Source organism: Prinia subflava, chromosome 12, assembly GCF_021018805.1.
Source record: "Prinia subflava isolate CZ2003 ecotype Zambia chromosome 12, Cam_Psub_1.2, whole genome shotgun sequence".
NCBI lineage: Eukaryota > Metazoa > Chordata > Aves > Passeriformes > Cisticolidae > Prinia > Prinia subflava.
This window is the reverse complement of record NC_086258.1, coordinates 11,778,949-11,792,147: the sequence shown is the minus strand read 5'-3', so window position 1 is coordinate 11,792,147 and position 13,199 is coordinate 11,778,949. Positions and strand designations below refer to the sequence as shown.

The 13,199-nt window shown below is 63.4% G+C and overlaps 1 protein-coding gene across 17 annotated transcripts in view; it reads left to right on the top strand.

The window, feature by feature from the left end:
* Positions 1-13,008, top strand: part of RBFOX3 (RNA binding fox-1 homolog 3) — a 129,464-nt gene extending 116,456 nt beyond the window's left edge. For 14 of the 17 annotated variants that reach the window (XM_063410014.1, XM_063410011.1, XM_063410021.1 and 11 more), the window contains 11 exons: positions 5,064-5,315; positions 5,833-5,970; positions 6,363-6,416; positions 6,920-7,012; positions 7,945-8,005; positions 8,241-8,294; positions 8,573-8,705; positions 9,232-9,271; positions 9,851-9,912; positions 10,084-10,162; positions 10,976-13,006. In XM_063410014.1, the coding sequence (XP_063266084.1) occupies positions 5,064-5,315; positions 5,833-5,970; positions 6,363-6,416; positions 6,920-7,012; positions 7,945-8,005; positions 8,241-8,294; positions 8,573-8,705; positions 9,232-9,271; positions 9,851-9,912; positions 10,084-10,162; positions 10,976-11,020 (1,011 nt within the window). In that variant the 3' untranslated portion in view covers positions 11,021-13,006. Of the gene's footprint in view, positions 1-5,063; positions 5,316-5,832; positions 5,971-6,362; positions 6,417-6,919; positions 7,013-7,944; positions 8,006-8,240; positions 8,295-8,572; positions 8,706-9,231; positions 9,272-9,850; positions 9,913-10,083; positions 10,163-10,975 lie in introns of all 17 variants that reach the window. The other 3 variants (XM_063410006.1, XM_063410007.1, XM_063410008.1) reach the window with 3 other exon arrangements.
* Positions 13,009-13,199: the final 191 nt, after the last annotated feature.

Genomic DNA, 13,199 nt, shown 5'->3' with positions numbered 1-13,199 from the left:
CCCTGCTGGCAGTTCCGGGAGCTGGGTGAGCCCAGGCCCCGCTGGCGGTGTCAGGCTGTGTTCAGGAGGGGCCGGAGGGCCGTGCAGCCCGGAGCTCTGTTCCTCCCGGCCGGTCGTGGTCCTGCGGTGTCCCCAGCGGTGGCATGGCCACCAGCCCCTCCCGGTGCAGTGGCTCCGGTACTCGCCGAGCTGGGAGCTGGCAGGGGTGGCCCGGAGCCCCCCCAAGCGCCCCCATCTCGCCTTGGTTACACAACATTATCATTTCATAATACTCTGAAATATACATGAAGTTGGCTGAATGCAGATGAAATTGCACCATTTACTTCATGAATATTTCATGAAGCCTCAGCTCCGAAGTTTCCAGCTGGCAGAGCCAGGAGCCGGGGCCGGACCGTGGCCCCTCCTGCCCCGTGCCGGAGGTGACAGGGACACACGTGCTGGTGTGTGCCCGGGCCAGCGCCTTGTCCCAGCCCCACTCCCGGATGTCATTTGGTCGCCACAGCCCCACCTGTCCTCCCCAGGCTGCGTGGGCAGAGGGGCAGCAGCGTCCCTGGAGCCCAGGGGGAGCGAGGCCAGGAGCAGGGCAGGGAGGTGCAGAGTGCCGGGAGTGTGTGGCAGCCCAGAAAAATGGTGTTTCCCATGCCAGCAGGCTGCTCTGCTTCCCCCTGCTGCTCCTCCCTCTCCTCCCCCTCAGGTCCTGCCTGCTCACTGGAGCACTCCTTTCCCACTGCAGCATCCCTGGCAGATGCCATTACCAACCTCTCACCCCTCCCTGCGCTTTGGTGATGAAGACATTCAGTGCAGCAGCTGCTGCCTCTGGTCCCTGCAGCTCCTCACTCCTTCACTGCTTCCTCCAGAGGGTCCATCCCCATCATGCCCCCCAGCTCTCCTGGGATTGCTGTGGCCCCACTTTGGGGGTAAGCATCCCACCACCACCTCCAGACATCCCCACGGCGGGCAGGGCTCGTCCCTCCTGGGGCACCCTGACCCCACTGCCCCGCAGGCAGGAGCTCTGCAGCCAGAGCCTGCACAGCGCTGGGCACTGCTTTGTATGGATGGCACAGCTTTTGGGGTAATGAAATATTTACAGGTCAGTGGTTTTGTGAGAAATGGCAGGGATCAGTCAATTCCTTTTCAGGGAGTAATTTTCTTCCCCTTCATGGCCTCTGTTCCATGTTGACAGTCATTAGCATGAGCGAGCGGCCGGATCGAAGGGGGACGTTGCATCTGTCACACAGATGAGTCGTGCTGGGCACGGAGATGCCTGCACGGGCCCAGGATGCCTGGGGGCTACCTTGGGCCATGCCAGGACCCTTCTGCCTCCACTGGGGCATTTCTTGGATCTATCTCTGCTGCTCAGCACAGTGCTGCAGGGCAGTGGCATAAGGGCAGATGGTGCCCTCAGTCTCCCTGGTTGCTGCTCGCTCCAGCTTCCTGCTGGTGGGCACAGCGGGTCCCCCACAGGAGACATTTGTGATTGCTGAGCACCCTTCCCTGTGTTCAGCAGTGACCTCAGGCTCCCTCATGATATGGCAAGGGTGTGCCCAGGCATTAGCAAGCAGGCAGGAGCCATTCCAGGTCACAGCAAAGTGTTTGCTGCCTGCCCTGGCCTGCCTGCACTCCTTGCCTGCCATGCCTGCAGGGTATGCTTACTGAGGCTCTGCAGCTTGCAGGAGCACCTGGGGGGGCTCTGCAGATGCTGTGGTGCTGTGAACCCCTCTTTCTCCCCACCAGCAGGTGTCTGGTTCCTAGTGGGAGGAGCAGGACAGCCACAGGCAGTGGGGATGGCTATCAGGGTGAGGAGGTGTGTAGTGACAGGACTGTCACCCCTCTCCAGTTGCTCTGGTACTCCTCATGTGGCTTCACCCAGCTGTATGTGTGCCATGACCTAACAGTGCCGTGACCAAGCGGGGTCAGCTGTGGCTGGGCAGTGCCCTGCCATGACCAGGCATGACAGGCCATGACCAGACAGTGCCCTGCCATGACCAGGCAGTGCTCTGCCATGACCAGACAGTGCCCTGCCATGACCAGGCAGTGCCCTGCCATGACCAGGCAGTGCCAGGCCATGACCAGGCGGTGCCAGGCCATGACCAGGCAGTGCCAGGCCATGACCAGGCAGTGACAGGCCATGACCAGGCAGTGCCAGGCCATGACCAGGCAGTGTTGTGCTGTGCCACCCCTGCACCACCAGCACTGCGTAGCGCAGGCAGGGCACAGCCGCGGGCAGAGCTGGCTGGTGGGAGTTGCCCTGGGCTGGAGATGGGACTGGGGTCAGGCCAAGGCAGCAGGATGGCCACGAGGCTTGGAGGAAACTGGCACATCCGTGGGGGCTGCGGTGGCAGCAGGGACAGGTGCTGGTGAGCAGCCCATGACCCAGGCACTCCTGTGTGGCACTGTCACACTGTGCTGGCAGGATGTGTGCCACGGCCAGGGTTTGGTGGCCCATTGCAAGTGCTCGTGGCTGGCAGCTGCCCCATCGTTAGTGCAGGCTCTGCACTCAGCTGATTGCTCTGACCTGTCCTCTGCATCCGGGGCTCCTGGCACGTTATTTTCTTAAAAAGGAGCAAATGTGGGAAACGGCGTTGTCAGCCCCAAGCTGACAGGCACAATCACCAAAATGCGGTGTCGGCAGGAACCGGCCCCACGCGCTAAATGACTTGAAAGGAAATGGCTTGGATTGTGCTGAGGAGGCAGAGTGTGGGGGGAGAAAGCAAGTGGAGCAAACAAAAAAACTTCATTAATTAAAGAAACTCGTTAATGAGGGACATTTAATCAGCTAAAGATGATATCTACCCCTTGCCTGCTGCGGCAGCCTCAGCGCAGGGCTGGTGGTGCGAGGCTGAGGCGTGGGCAGGGCGGAGGACACTGAACAGGGGACACCTGGCAGGGGACACTGGGCAGAGGACACCCTTTGGGGGACTCTGCACAGGGGAAACCAGGCAGGAGAACTTGGGCTCCCTGTCCCAGCCACTCTGCTGCCATCCCTGGGGCAGTGGTGTTTCAGTCCTGCAGGCACCCCAAGCTGGGAGCACCCAGGGTGCTTCTCATGGGCTGCAGAGGTGGGTCCCCAGGGACCCGCCTGGGTGCTCAGTGCAGGGGGACACCCCAGAAGGGGCTCCAGCCATCCCCTGGAAGGAACAGAGGGACTCTGACTGCTTGGGGCTGCCCAGGGATGGGGCTGTTCCCGTGGTGTGGGCAGCATGGGGTGTGGAACTGAGTGTGTGGTGTCAGTGGGCACCACACAGCCAAACCTGCCAGCGTTCCCATCCCCATGGGGCCCTCACCACACTGCCCCGATGGAGCTCTGTCCCCAGTGGGGGTGGCCAGGCACTGGCAGTGGACAGGAGGCCCTGGAAGCCGTGGGTCTGTGTCTCTGCAGCACCCACAGCTCCGGCGCCATGAGCAGCAACCAGGAGAACCCAATGGCCCCTGAATGAAATAATACGCGGCTGACAGGCACTGCGAGAGCTGTAATTGATAACTGACACCAGTGTGGCTGTTGGGACAGGCTGACGAGGGCCAAGAGGGCCCAAGGTCTGGGCAGGTGGGGACAGTCCCTGCATTCCCTGCCTGCTGACATCCTGGTCCCTGCGTGTTGGTGGCTGATCCTGGCTGTAGTGACAGCAAGGATGTCACTACCCAGTGCAGAGCAGGCAGGAGGGATGTGGGCTGATCCTGGTTCTGCACATGCAGGCAGGGAGGGACAGGCACGGGCCACCAGGGGTCAGGCAGGGAGGGCTGGGCACCGGGCACTGGGGATGCAGTCCGGCACTGAGAGTGACCACGGTGGCTGTGGGTGTCTGCCTGCTCCCTGGGGCAGAGTTGGGTGCCGAGACCCAGGCGGGTGCAGGATGGAGCCCTGCCAGGTGGAATTAGCACCTGCGGGGTGGGCAGGAGTGGCGTGGGCAGTTCGCGGCTGCCCGTGCCGGGGCAGGGCCGTCGATGGGCTCGGCTCCTGCAGCGTGACAGCCCCGGCCCACACAGGCAGGTGCACCGGGCTGGCGCGTCCCCGAGCAGCTGAGTCAGCGCGGGCGGGCGCTGCCGGTGCTGCCGATGACTTGCAGATCCGCGGCGGGGCTACTCCCGCTGGGCTTCCGTGTGTCCCCGGTCCGGCTCTGCTGCCACCCTCACAGCGGGCTGGGGATGGCAGCTGCCGGCACATCCCCCCTGCCACCCCCAACGCCCCTCCGCAGCAGAAATCGGCCACGCACAGTTGAGGAGCCTGTCTCTGCGGGCTGAGCCACAGATGGATTTCACAGGCCAGAGGCTGCTGCAGCACGCTGTAAAGCACCCGAGGGGCTGCGGGCGCTGCCCCGTGCAGCCCTGGCACTGCCTCCGGGGGCTGCAGCTGTGCCGGCCGCAGGTGCAGCACACATGTGCGAGCAGGGGCGGCCGTGGATGTGCGCTGGGCTGTGAGGGTGGACAGGAGGTGGATGGGTGGGTGTGCAGAGGCGCCCCACACTGCACTCCCAGCCCCACACAAACCCCGGCAGCCCTTGGTTCTTGGCATGGGTGCAGTTCACCCCATTTGACCAAGGCGGCCAAGCCAGTTGCGTTAGAGCAAAGGACCTAATCAAATATTTAGCAGTTAATTGATCCCTGTCTGGTGTTTGCCAAGGAGCCATCAGCATTCCGCCCTGACACCCCTCCCAGCCTGCCCAGCCAGTGCCGGTGCTGTGCAGCTCCCACCACGATGCTGCTGGCCTGGCTGTGCTTTGCCCTCTGCTGGGCTCCAAAATGGGGCCTGACCAGGTCTCCCTTCCCAAGGAGAGGGACATGCCAGCTTCAGGAGTTAAACCCTCCATGGAGGCCTCTGTCCTCCTACCCAAGCCCCAGCGTGCTGGGCAGGCAGGGCATAGGAGCAGCAGAGGATGGGGCTCAGCTGCTGGCAATGTGACCCCAAAGCACAGAGACAGCCCAGGGTTTGAAGGAGACACAAAAGGCTGGGGTGTAGTGGGCTGGGTGGGGCTTGGTCTGGCTGTGGAGATCAGAACCCCATCCCAGGGCAAGTGGCAGCCCAGGTGTGCCAGCAGCTGAGGGGGCTGGTGCCGCTCTCTTGACAGGGTAACCAGGACGCCACGGCTCCGCCGGACGCGATGGCCCAGCCCTACCCCCCCGCCCAGTACCCCCCGCCCCCCCAGAACGGGATCCCCGCAGAGTTCGCCCCGCCGCACCCCCACCCCACGCAGGACTACTCGGGGCAGAGCACAGTACCGGAGCACGCCATGACCCTCTACACACCAGCACAGAGCCACGCCGAGCAGCCGGGCAGCGACGCCAGCACACAGTCCATAGCAGGGACACAGACGGTACCGGTGAGGCTCGGGGGCGCGGCTGGGCTCAGGGCGGTGCTGGGGCAGTCCTGCTGCAGGGATCCGGGGCAGCGCCAGAGCTGCCAGGAGGGTCCTGGGGCAGTGATGCTGCCTGGCCAAAGTCCCACAGGGGGGATGTTCCCGCCATCACTCCCCTCACAGCCCCCATCGTTTCTCATCACTCGTAATCCGCTTGCTTGGCTCTGCTCTACAAGATTGTGGCAATTACGGGGCTGGAATGCAGCACAGGAAGGTGCTGAGCTCAGCACTTTCCAGTCCTTCCACGTGGTCCCGAGTGCAGTGTCTGGACCCCCACCCCGAGCGTCCCCAAAGCCCCACCATCATCCCCCGGCTCACCAGGAGGGAGGGACACCCGTGGGGTACTTTCCAGAACCTGGGGACCACAGGGTCCAGAGTGTCCCTGGGGGCAGGCAGGGCCAAGCACAGGGCAGGGGGACATTCCTGCTGGGGACACAGGGTGGGCATGGCCGGGGGCTGATGGTGGCCGTGCCTCCCACAGCAGACAGACGAGGCGGCACAGACAGACAGCCAGCAGCTACACTCCTCAGACAACACAGACAAGCAGCAGCCCAAGAGGTTACACGTCTCCAACATTCCCTTTCGGTTCCGAGACCCCGACCTGCGGCAAATGTTTGGGGTGAGTACAGCTCCATCCAGCCATCCCGGCCCTGCTCCCTGCTCAGTGCTGCCCCGTGGCACTGGCACTTCCCAAGGGCCTATCCTGCCCATCTCCTGTGTATGGAGTGGGAGTACACAGAGCCCTTGTCCCCCTCCACTGTCCCCTTCCCAGCCCTCATTAGGACTCAGAGCAGTGCCAGCTAATGAAATTTTAGATGACATGGCCCAATCCTGTCAGAGTGGGAGCCATGGGAGGGACAAGGGCTTTCCCCTGCATGACCCTGGGGGTCCTCAGGTCTGGCCCCCAAGGCAGCCCTCTGTCCGTCCCTGGCACAGAGCCCATGCCAGCAGCTCTGGGTGCAGGGCCAGGGGCTTTGCAGGCACTCACCACTCTGTTCTCTCCACTTGCAGCAATTCGGGAAAATTCTGGACGTGGAGATCATTTTCAATGAGCGGGGCTCCAAGGTGGGTGATGCCCATGGCCAGCACCGTACAGCGAGTCCCAGGGAGGGTGTCAGTGGAGCCAGGTTGCCCAGCAGTGCTGTAACCTGCTCTCCCCTCCTCTCCTGTCCCATGGGACCCTGGCATGCAGTGTCCCTTTGGGGCAGCCCCAGCACCAACTGGGGAGGTCATGCAGGTCCCTGCACCCAGCCTGGTGGGAGGAGAGGGCTCGCTCTGTCCCACCATGGGCAGCTCGTGTCCCTCTGTGTCTGGATGTCTCTGTTGTATCTTCCCTGTTTTCTGTGCCCCTCTCCCAGACTCTTCTCCCAGCTCGTGGGTGATTCTGGGGCCTCAGCCGGGACCCCCGGCCCCTGCGGGGATCCCAGTCTGGGCTCTTCATCTCTGCACTGTGGCAGCCTCACCTCCTGCGCCAGCTCTCCTGATTCACCCCCTCTCTCTCTCTGTCCCCACACCCTCTCTCTGTCTCTCTCTGTCTCTTTCTTTCTCCTTTTCTCCTCTGCTCACAGGGTTTTGGGTTTGTAACTTTTGAAACTAGCACAGATGCCGACCGGGCACGGGAGAAGCTGAATGGCACCATCGTAGAGGGCCGGAAGATTGAGGTGCTCAGATAAGTGTGCTAGTGCCATGCCATGCCTGCGTGTGCGTGTCCCCGCCCGGGCTGGGGGACGCTTGGGGGCAGCTCGGGGTCCCGGGTGCCCCAGGTGGCTGTGCCCGGGCGTGCATGTGTCCCTGAATGTGGCACGGGAGCATGTGTGCCGGCTGCCGGGAGGCCGTCACTTGGCACAAGGAGAGTCTGGCCCGGAGGAGCCTGCGGGTGCACGGAGAGCCGGGGTGTCAGCTGAGGCTGCGTTCTGCCTGGTACAGACAGAGCTGGCAGACCCCCGTGCCCACAGCAGCTGCCCCAGGCTCTGCTCTGGGGCTCTGCCCCGCATGCCATCCCCCCTGCTCTGTGCTGGGAGGGAGGATCCACCCGCAGCTCCACACCTGCAGTGCCAGCAGCTGCCCGGCCCCGGAGGCTTTGATTTCTCCAGGCTTAGCACTGGGATCAGGCTCTGCCCATTTGCCAGCAGCTCCTCACTGGTGGCTGGCGAGTGGTGGGAAGCAGGGTGGCACATGGTGGCAGAGAGAGTGGGACAAAATGTCCCCAGCAGTGCTGATGGCAGAGAGGGATCCTGGCAGGGCACAGCAATACCCCATAACAAGGAAAAAATCATCCAACAAAATCAGGCAGGGGCTCAGCATGTCAGGGCTCAGCCTGAGCATGGCACCGCAGCTCTTGGGGCACCAGACCCCAGGCTGAGCCATGCTCACAGCAGGAGCATGGAGGCCTGGGCCAGCTGGGGGCACAGGCAGGTCTGGTACAGCGGGTGCTGCAGGCAGAGCCTCGTCTCGTGTCTCTGGTGCAGCTGGCATCCTTTGCTCCGGCATCAAAGCAGCAGCAACGCGCTGAGCGCGGCCAGGCGGGCCCTGCACCACAGCCCCAGCAGCTCCACGTCCCTCAGGCACTGAGCCCCCGTCCCTCTCTCTCCAGGTGAACAACGCCACGGCCCGTGTCATGACCAACAAGAAGGTGGCCAACCCCTACACCAATGGTAAGGGCTGGCGTCCAGAGCAGGGGCTGCAGCAGGCAGGGCACCTCCAGGCACTGGCACTGTCTGGCTGCCGTGAAGCTCTGGCAGGGAATGCCCTCCACACCTGCAGGCAAATGGGAGAGAAACTGCTCCTGCCCAGTGCAGGAGTGCAGCCCCTCGTGCCCTCCTCCTGCCTGGGGATGGGGCTGTTCACCATGGAGTGTGCCCTGTCCTCACCAGCTCTCCCTGCCCACAGGCTGGAAGCTGAACCCAGTGGTGGGAGCAGTCTATGGCCCTGAATTCTACGCAGGTAACGTCGGGCTGCAGCAGTACCTGCTGCGGGTTCCCCCTGGAGGTCAGCTCTGTGCTGTGTCTGCCACTGCCCTGTGCAGTGAGCAGCCCCCAGCCCCTCTCCCTGTCCTTCACACCTGCCTGGACAGTTCCCCTATCCTATCCCCTTCCCCAACATCCCCGTGGGGCCATGTCCCTTCTGGGCTGAGGGTACAGGGGTGGGCTCTGCCACAGGTGCCCCTGGGGGCTGTGTGGACGTGCTGTGGAAAGCCCACAGGTGTCCCCTGCCTCCTGCAGTAACGGGGTTCCCGTACCCCGCCACGGGGACAGCCGTGGCCTACCGAGGGGCACACCTGCGGGGCCGAGGGCGCGCCGTGTACAACACCTTCCGTGCCGCGCCGCCGCCGCCGCCCATCCCCGCCTACGGCGCGTGAGTACCCGGGGGGCTGCTGGGGAGGGGCTCTGCTGCTGCGGGGGCACTGCTGTCGGGGGGCTCCCCACGTCAGACACGGGCTGCGGCTCCTGCAGCACCTGCCTGGCCACAGGCTCTGTCCCAGCCGCAGTCACTGCCCTTGAGGTGACCCACACACGCACCAGCCTCCTGTACACCAGGGCACAGGACATTGCTCCAGCCAGGATGGGTGGTTTGGTGGAAACTCTCTCCCAGTACATGCAGCTGTGATGGCATCGGTCACAGACACAGCCACGGCCATCTGTGGCTGCTTGGGCCCTCCCGGCAGAGATCCTGCCCTGGGATTCTCCTCTGGCATGTCCTGCCCTTGGCAGTGCCCCCTGCGTGTCCCCAAGTCCCAGCCCAGACGTGCCTTTGGGGCCTGGACAGCCTCTCTTTGCCAGTCAGCTGTGGGGCTGAGGCAGCTTCCCCCACCCGCTGCCCTCACCCTGCCCCTCCGTCCAGGGGCCCTCACCGGGCTCTGATGCCTCTGCCTCATTTCCAGGGTCGTGTACCAGGATGGGTTCTACGGAGCTGAGATCTACGTAAGTGACACTGTGCCCAGGGCTGGGCTGTGACGGGGACCCCATGGCAGCACAGGGGGCAGCTGGCATCACACGGCTCCATGGTGGGCTCTGCCCCCCACAACCCCTTCCCCTGGGTGGCAGCAAGGGCATGAACACAGTACAGCTTCTCCAGAGCAATCTGGGTGGCACACATGACACAGGATCCTGTGCCCAGTCCTGTGCCCCTGCCAGCCCCCTTGCAGGGCTGGTACCATGTGGAATTTATGGCCTCAGATCCTTACACCCGCATTTAACCTCCATGTCTGAGGAGCCAGCGGCGATATTTCAGGCGGGCACTGAAGGATTTATCTAACGTGACACCTCATTAAAGCAAGCGGGGAGGTGACAGTCTCTTCTCTGGAAATTTAATTTTTTAAGGTTAATGTTTGTGAAAGCCCCTGGGGAATGGTAATGAGGCTGGTGCGTGCCTGGTGGCACCAGCACCAGCTCCCCGTGGGCCCCACACTGCTCTGTGCAGTGCCCCAGGGCACCCAGCTGCCCCCAACCCCGCGCCCCCCAAGGGGGTGCAGCCCCTTGACCAGTCTCTCCTCCCTGCAGGGGGGCTATGCTGCCTACAGGTACGCCCAGCCCGCAGCAGCAGCGGCCGCCTACAGCGACAGGTAAGCACATGGGGAGGGTGTCCTACAAACAGGGACCCCTTGCTCCCCTCAGGGCTGGGCTTGGCACCACTGCAGGGGGAGGAGGGAGATCTGGGGGGGCTCCCAGGGGGAGGGAGGGCTCTGAGGGAACCCCAGCTGCTGTCACTAACGCCCGGTGCTGTTTGCTCCTAGCTATGGCAGAGTGTACGCAGCAGCAGACCCCTACCACCACACCATCGGCCCCGCCGCCACGTACAGCATTGGCACCATGGTAAGAGCAGCCCCTCGGCCTTCCTCTGCTTCCCGGGGGGCTGCAGACAGCCCAGGGAGGGGTCTGGCACAGCGGCCATGGGGCCTGTGGGGCACAGGGCAGGCTGTGGGAGGGGAGTGGGAATGGCGCAGCCCCTGCCTGGCTCTGTCTGCAGGAGAGGAAACCCCCGCCCTGCACCCCTGCCCCACCTTCCCTTCACACCCTGCACAGTCCTGCCCACACAAGTCACTTCCCAGGAGCCTGGCTGCCCCCCACCGGCTGCCTGGTCAGGTTCCAGGACCCTCTGTCTCCTCCCGGTCCAGGACAGTGTCCCCAGGGCCCCGTGTGCAGCCACACACGGGGGCACTGCAGCCCTTCACGTGCCACAGCTCTTGGCCAGCTCTGACAGCATCAAAGATGAAAAATTGCACTCACGGCTGGGATTGCAAAGCCAACCTGCCTTTTTCTGCTTTTTTTGACTCCCTTGGCACCCCCAGCCCTGGGCAGCTGCTAGTGAGGGGCCAAGGGCACTACATCCTAGGGGTTTTCAGCTCAGTGCCACAGCAGGGATGGGGGCAGCTCCTTGGCAGGCATGGCACAGCAGTGCCACGTTGGAGGCGTATGGCAGCCCCTGCCCAGGGCAGTGCCCTCAGCCGCCACAGAGCCCGGGCAGCACTGGCCCTGTCTGCCCCTCACATCCCAAGGACAGCAGCGATTTGGTGTCATTTGAAAGAGGAGGAAAAAAAAAAAAAAGAAGAGGAAAAAAAAGGGAAGATCTAGGCTTTGGCTATCTCTCAATACTGATTGGCTTTTTTTTCATCTTTGATGTTGCAGGCTAGTCTATACCGAGGAGGGTACAGCCGCTTCACTCCCTACTAGCAAGACAGACCCAGCCCCCCCACCACTGCCCCCGATGCTCACTAGCACCAAACCAAACCAGGCAGACAGAGCCGAGGCCGAGCCTGCGGAGGACCCGCGGGTGCTCTGTGGGGCCACAGCACCCCACACCCATAGGGTTACCTGAGCCGCTCCGTCCTGCAGCCCGCCCGCCTCTCCTGCACCATCCGCCCGCCCCGGGGACCGCGGGCAGTGGGGCCAGCCCGCAGCCCCAGCAGCACCCCGTCCCCACAGCGGGGTGTGGGGTCCCCCCGCTGCCCTGGCTGCGGTGCAGGGGGTTCATCCCCCCGTGAGGCAGGCGGGGCTGCTCAGCCTGCGGGGATGCTCGCTCCACAGGCGCTGGGGCTCGGGGTGACAGCAGCCCCCCGAGCAGCCCCTGTGCCCCCATAGGAGAGAGAGGAGCCAGCTGGCGTTGCTGCCAGCTGTGGGGACTGACGAGGCTGGGGTGGGTTCAGGATCTCGGGGCAGCCCGCTGGGCTGGAGCGCTTCTCTGCCTGACCGTGCTGCTCTGCGGAGCTGGGTGTGACGGGCTGGACTGGCTGCGGAGCTGGGTGTGACAGGCTGGGCTGGCTGCGGGGACTCGGAGGGCTGGGGCGGTGCCTGTGTGCCCCCAGCCAGCAGTTCGGCCTGAGCGCTCCAACGAAAGACCTGCCTCTCTTGTTTCTGTTGTAGTGAACCCGTGGCTGCTTCCTTCTGGGACCAGGAAGGGCAAAAATATACACACACACACACAAAAAAACAAAAAGAACCCCAAAATACAAAAATTAAAAGCAGAACAACAAAAAAGAAAAAAAGAAGAAAAAAAAAACCCAAACAAATAAAAAGAGAAACAAAGCCAAGCGGCAGCCGCCAAGCGAGTCCCAACTGTCCACACACACCGAGTGAGCGAGTCCCAGAGGAGCCGCGGCAAGCACCGGCGGTCGGACGCGCCGGAGGGACGCCCAGCGCCCCGGCCCCACAGCCCAGCAGGGAGGGAGCGCTGCAGGCAGGCGTGAGGGGCCGCGGGGCCGTGGGGCCCTCACCCGCCCAGCTGCAGGGCCTGGGCACCACGTCTTCCTTTCCCTGGTGCGGCAGCGCTGGGGGTGCCGGCAGAGCGCTGCGCCCTGCCCGGCTCGTGGGACCGGGTGACGGGGTGGGGACCTGGCTTTGTGCCACCCGAGCCCCGGCGCTGGCGGCCATCAGCGTGTCGAGTGTGCGAGGCCTCAGCTCCAGCGCGGAACTGGGGCGGCGGCGTGGCTGCGGTGCTGAGGTATTGCAGGGGACGACCCTCTGCCTTTTAAAGGGAATTTTTGTTAAGAGGAGCTTGCAACTCGCTTGTGACCCCTTCCCCTTCTTCCTCCCGCCTTCCCCGACACCCGCGCTCCCACCCTGCCTGGACCAGCCCTGACCAAAGCTGGGCCAGGCGCTGCCCCAGTCCCGCTCCCTCTTGCTCTGCGGCGCGGGACACGCTCATGGCCACCCGTCCCTACCTGAGGCAGCGGGATGCCCCCAGCCCTGGGTGCGGGGTCTCGGCCACTGCATCACCCGTAAGGGACCCACCCAAGCCACAAGGCTGGGCTGCAGTCGCAGGCACACTGGGTGCGGTGCCCTGCCCGGTGGCACGGGGCACTGCGGAGCCCATCCCGGGGTGCAGCGCCGTCCCGCGCCCTTATGGCTCTGCCACTCCTCAAACCTCACTTTATAGTCTGCAGACGCCCCCGACGCCCCAGCGATGAGCTCCCCCTTTTCTATTCCCAGTGTACATAGCCCCGGCCCCCCGTACAAAGCTCCGTCCATCGCTGTACTGGCTTCTCCCTTACAGCACCCCTGCGCCGCCCCGGCGTGCGGGCTGGCGCCGGCCCACCTGTATGCTTAAAAGTGTGACCATTCTAATAAACAGTATTATTATTATTATTATTATTATTATTATTATTATTATTACAAGGATTATTATTATTATTATTATTATTATTATTGAAATTATTAATAAAGATTTCTTTCTTCAACCAGGGCGACTCAGGTTTTGACTGGTTGCGCTGCAGGGGGCGCAGGGCCGTGGCTGCTACAGTGGATCTGGCTGGGCAGGGGCTCACAGCCTGTGGGCAGGTGGGGAACCCTTGGGGCCCCCAGCCTCGCCATGGTAAGGGTGCAGGGTGCTGCATGAAGAGCCCTCTCCTGGCTG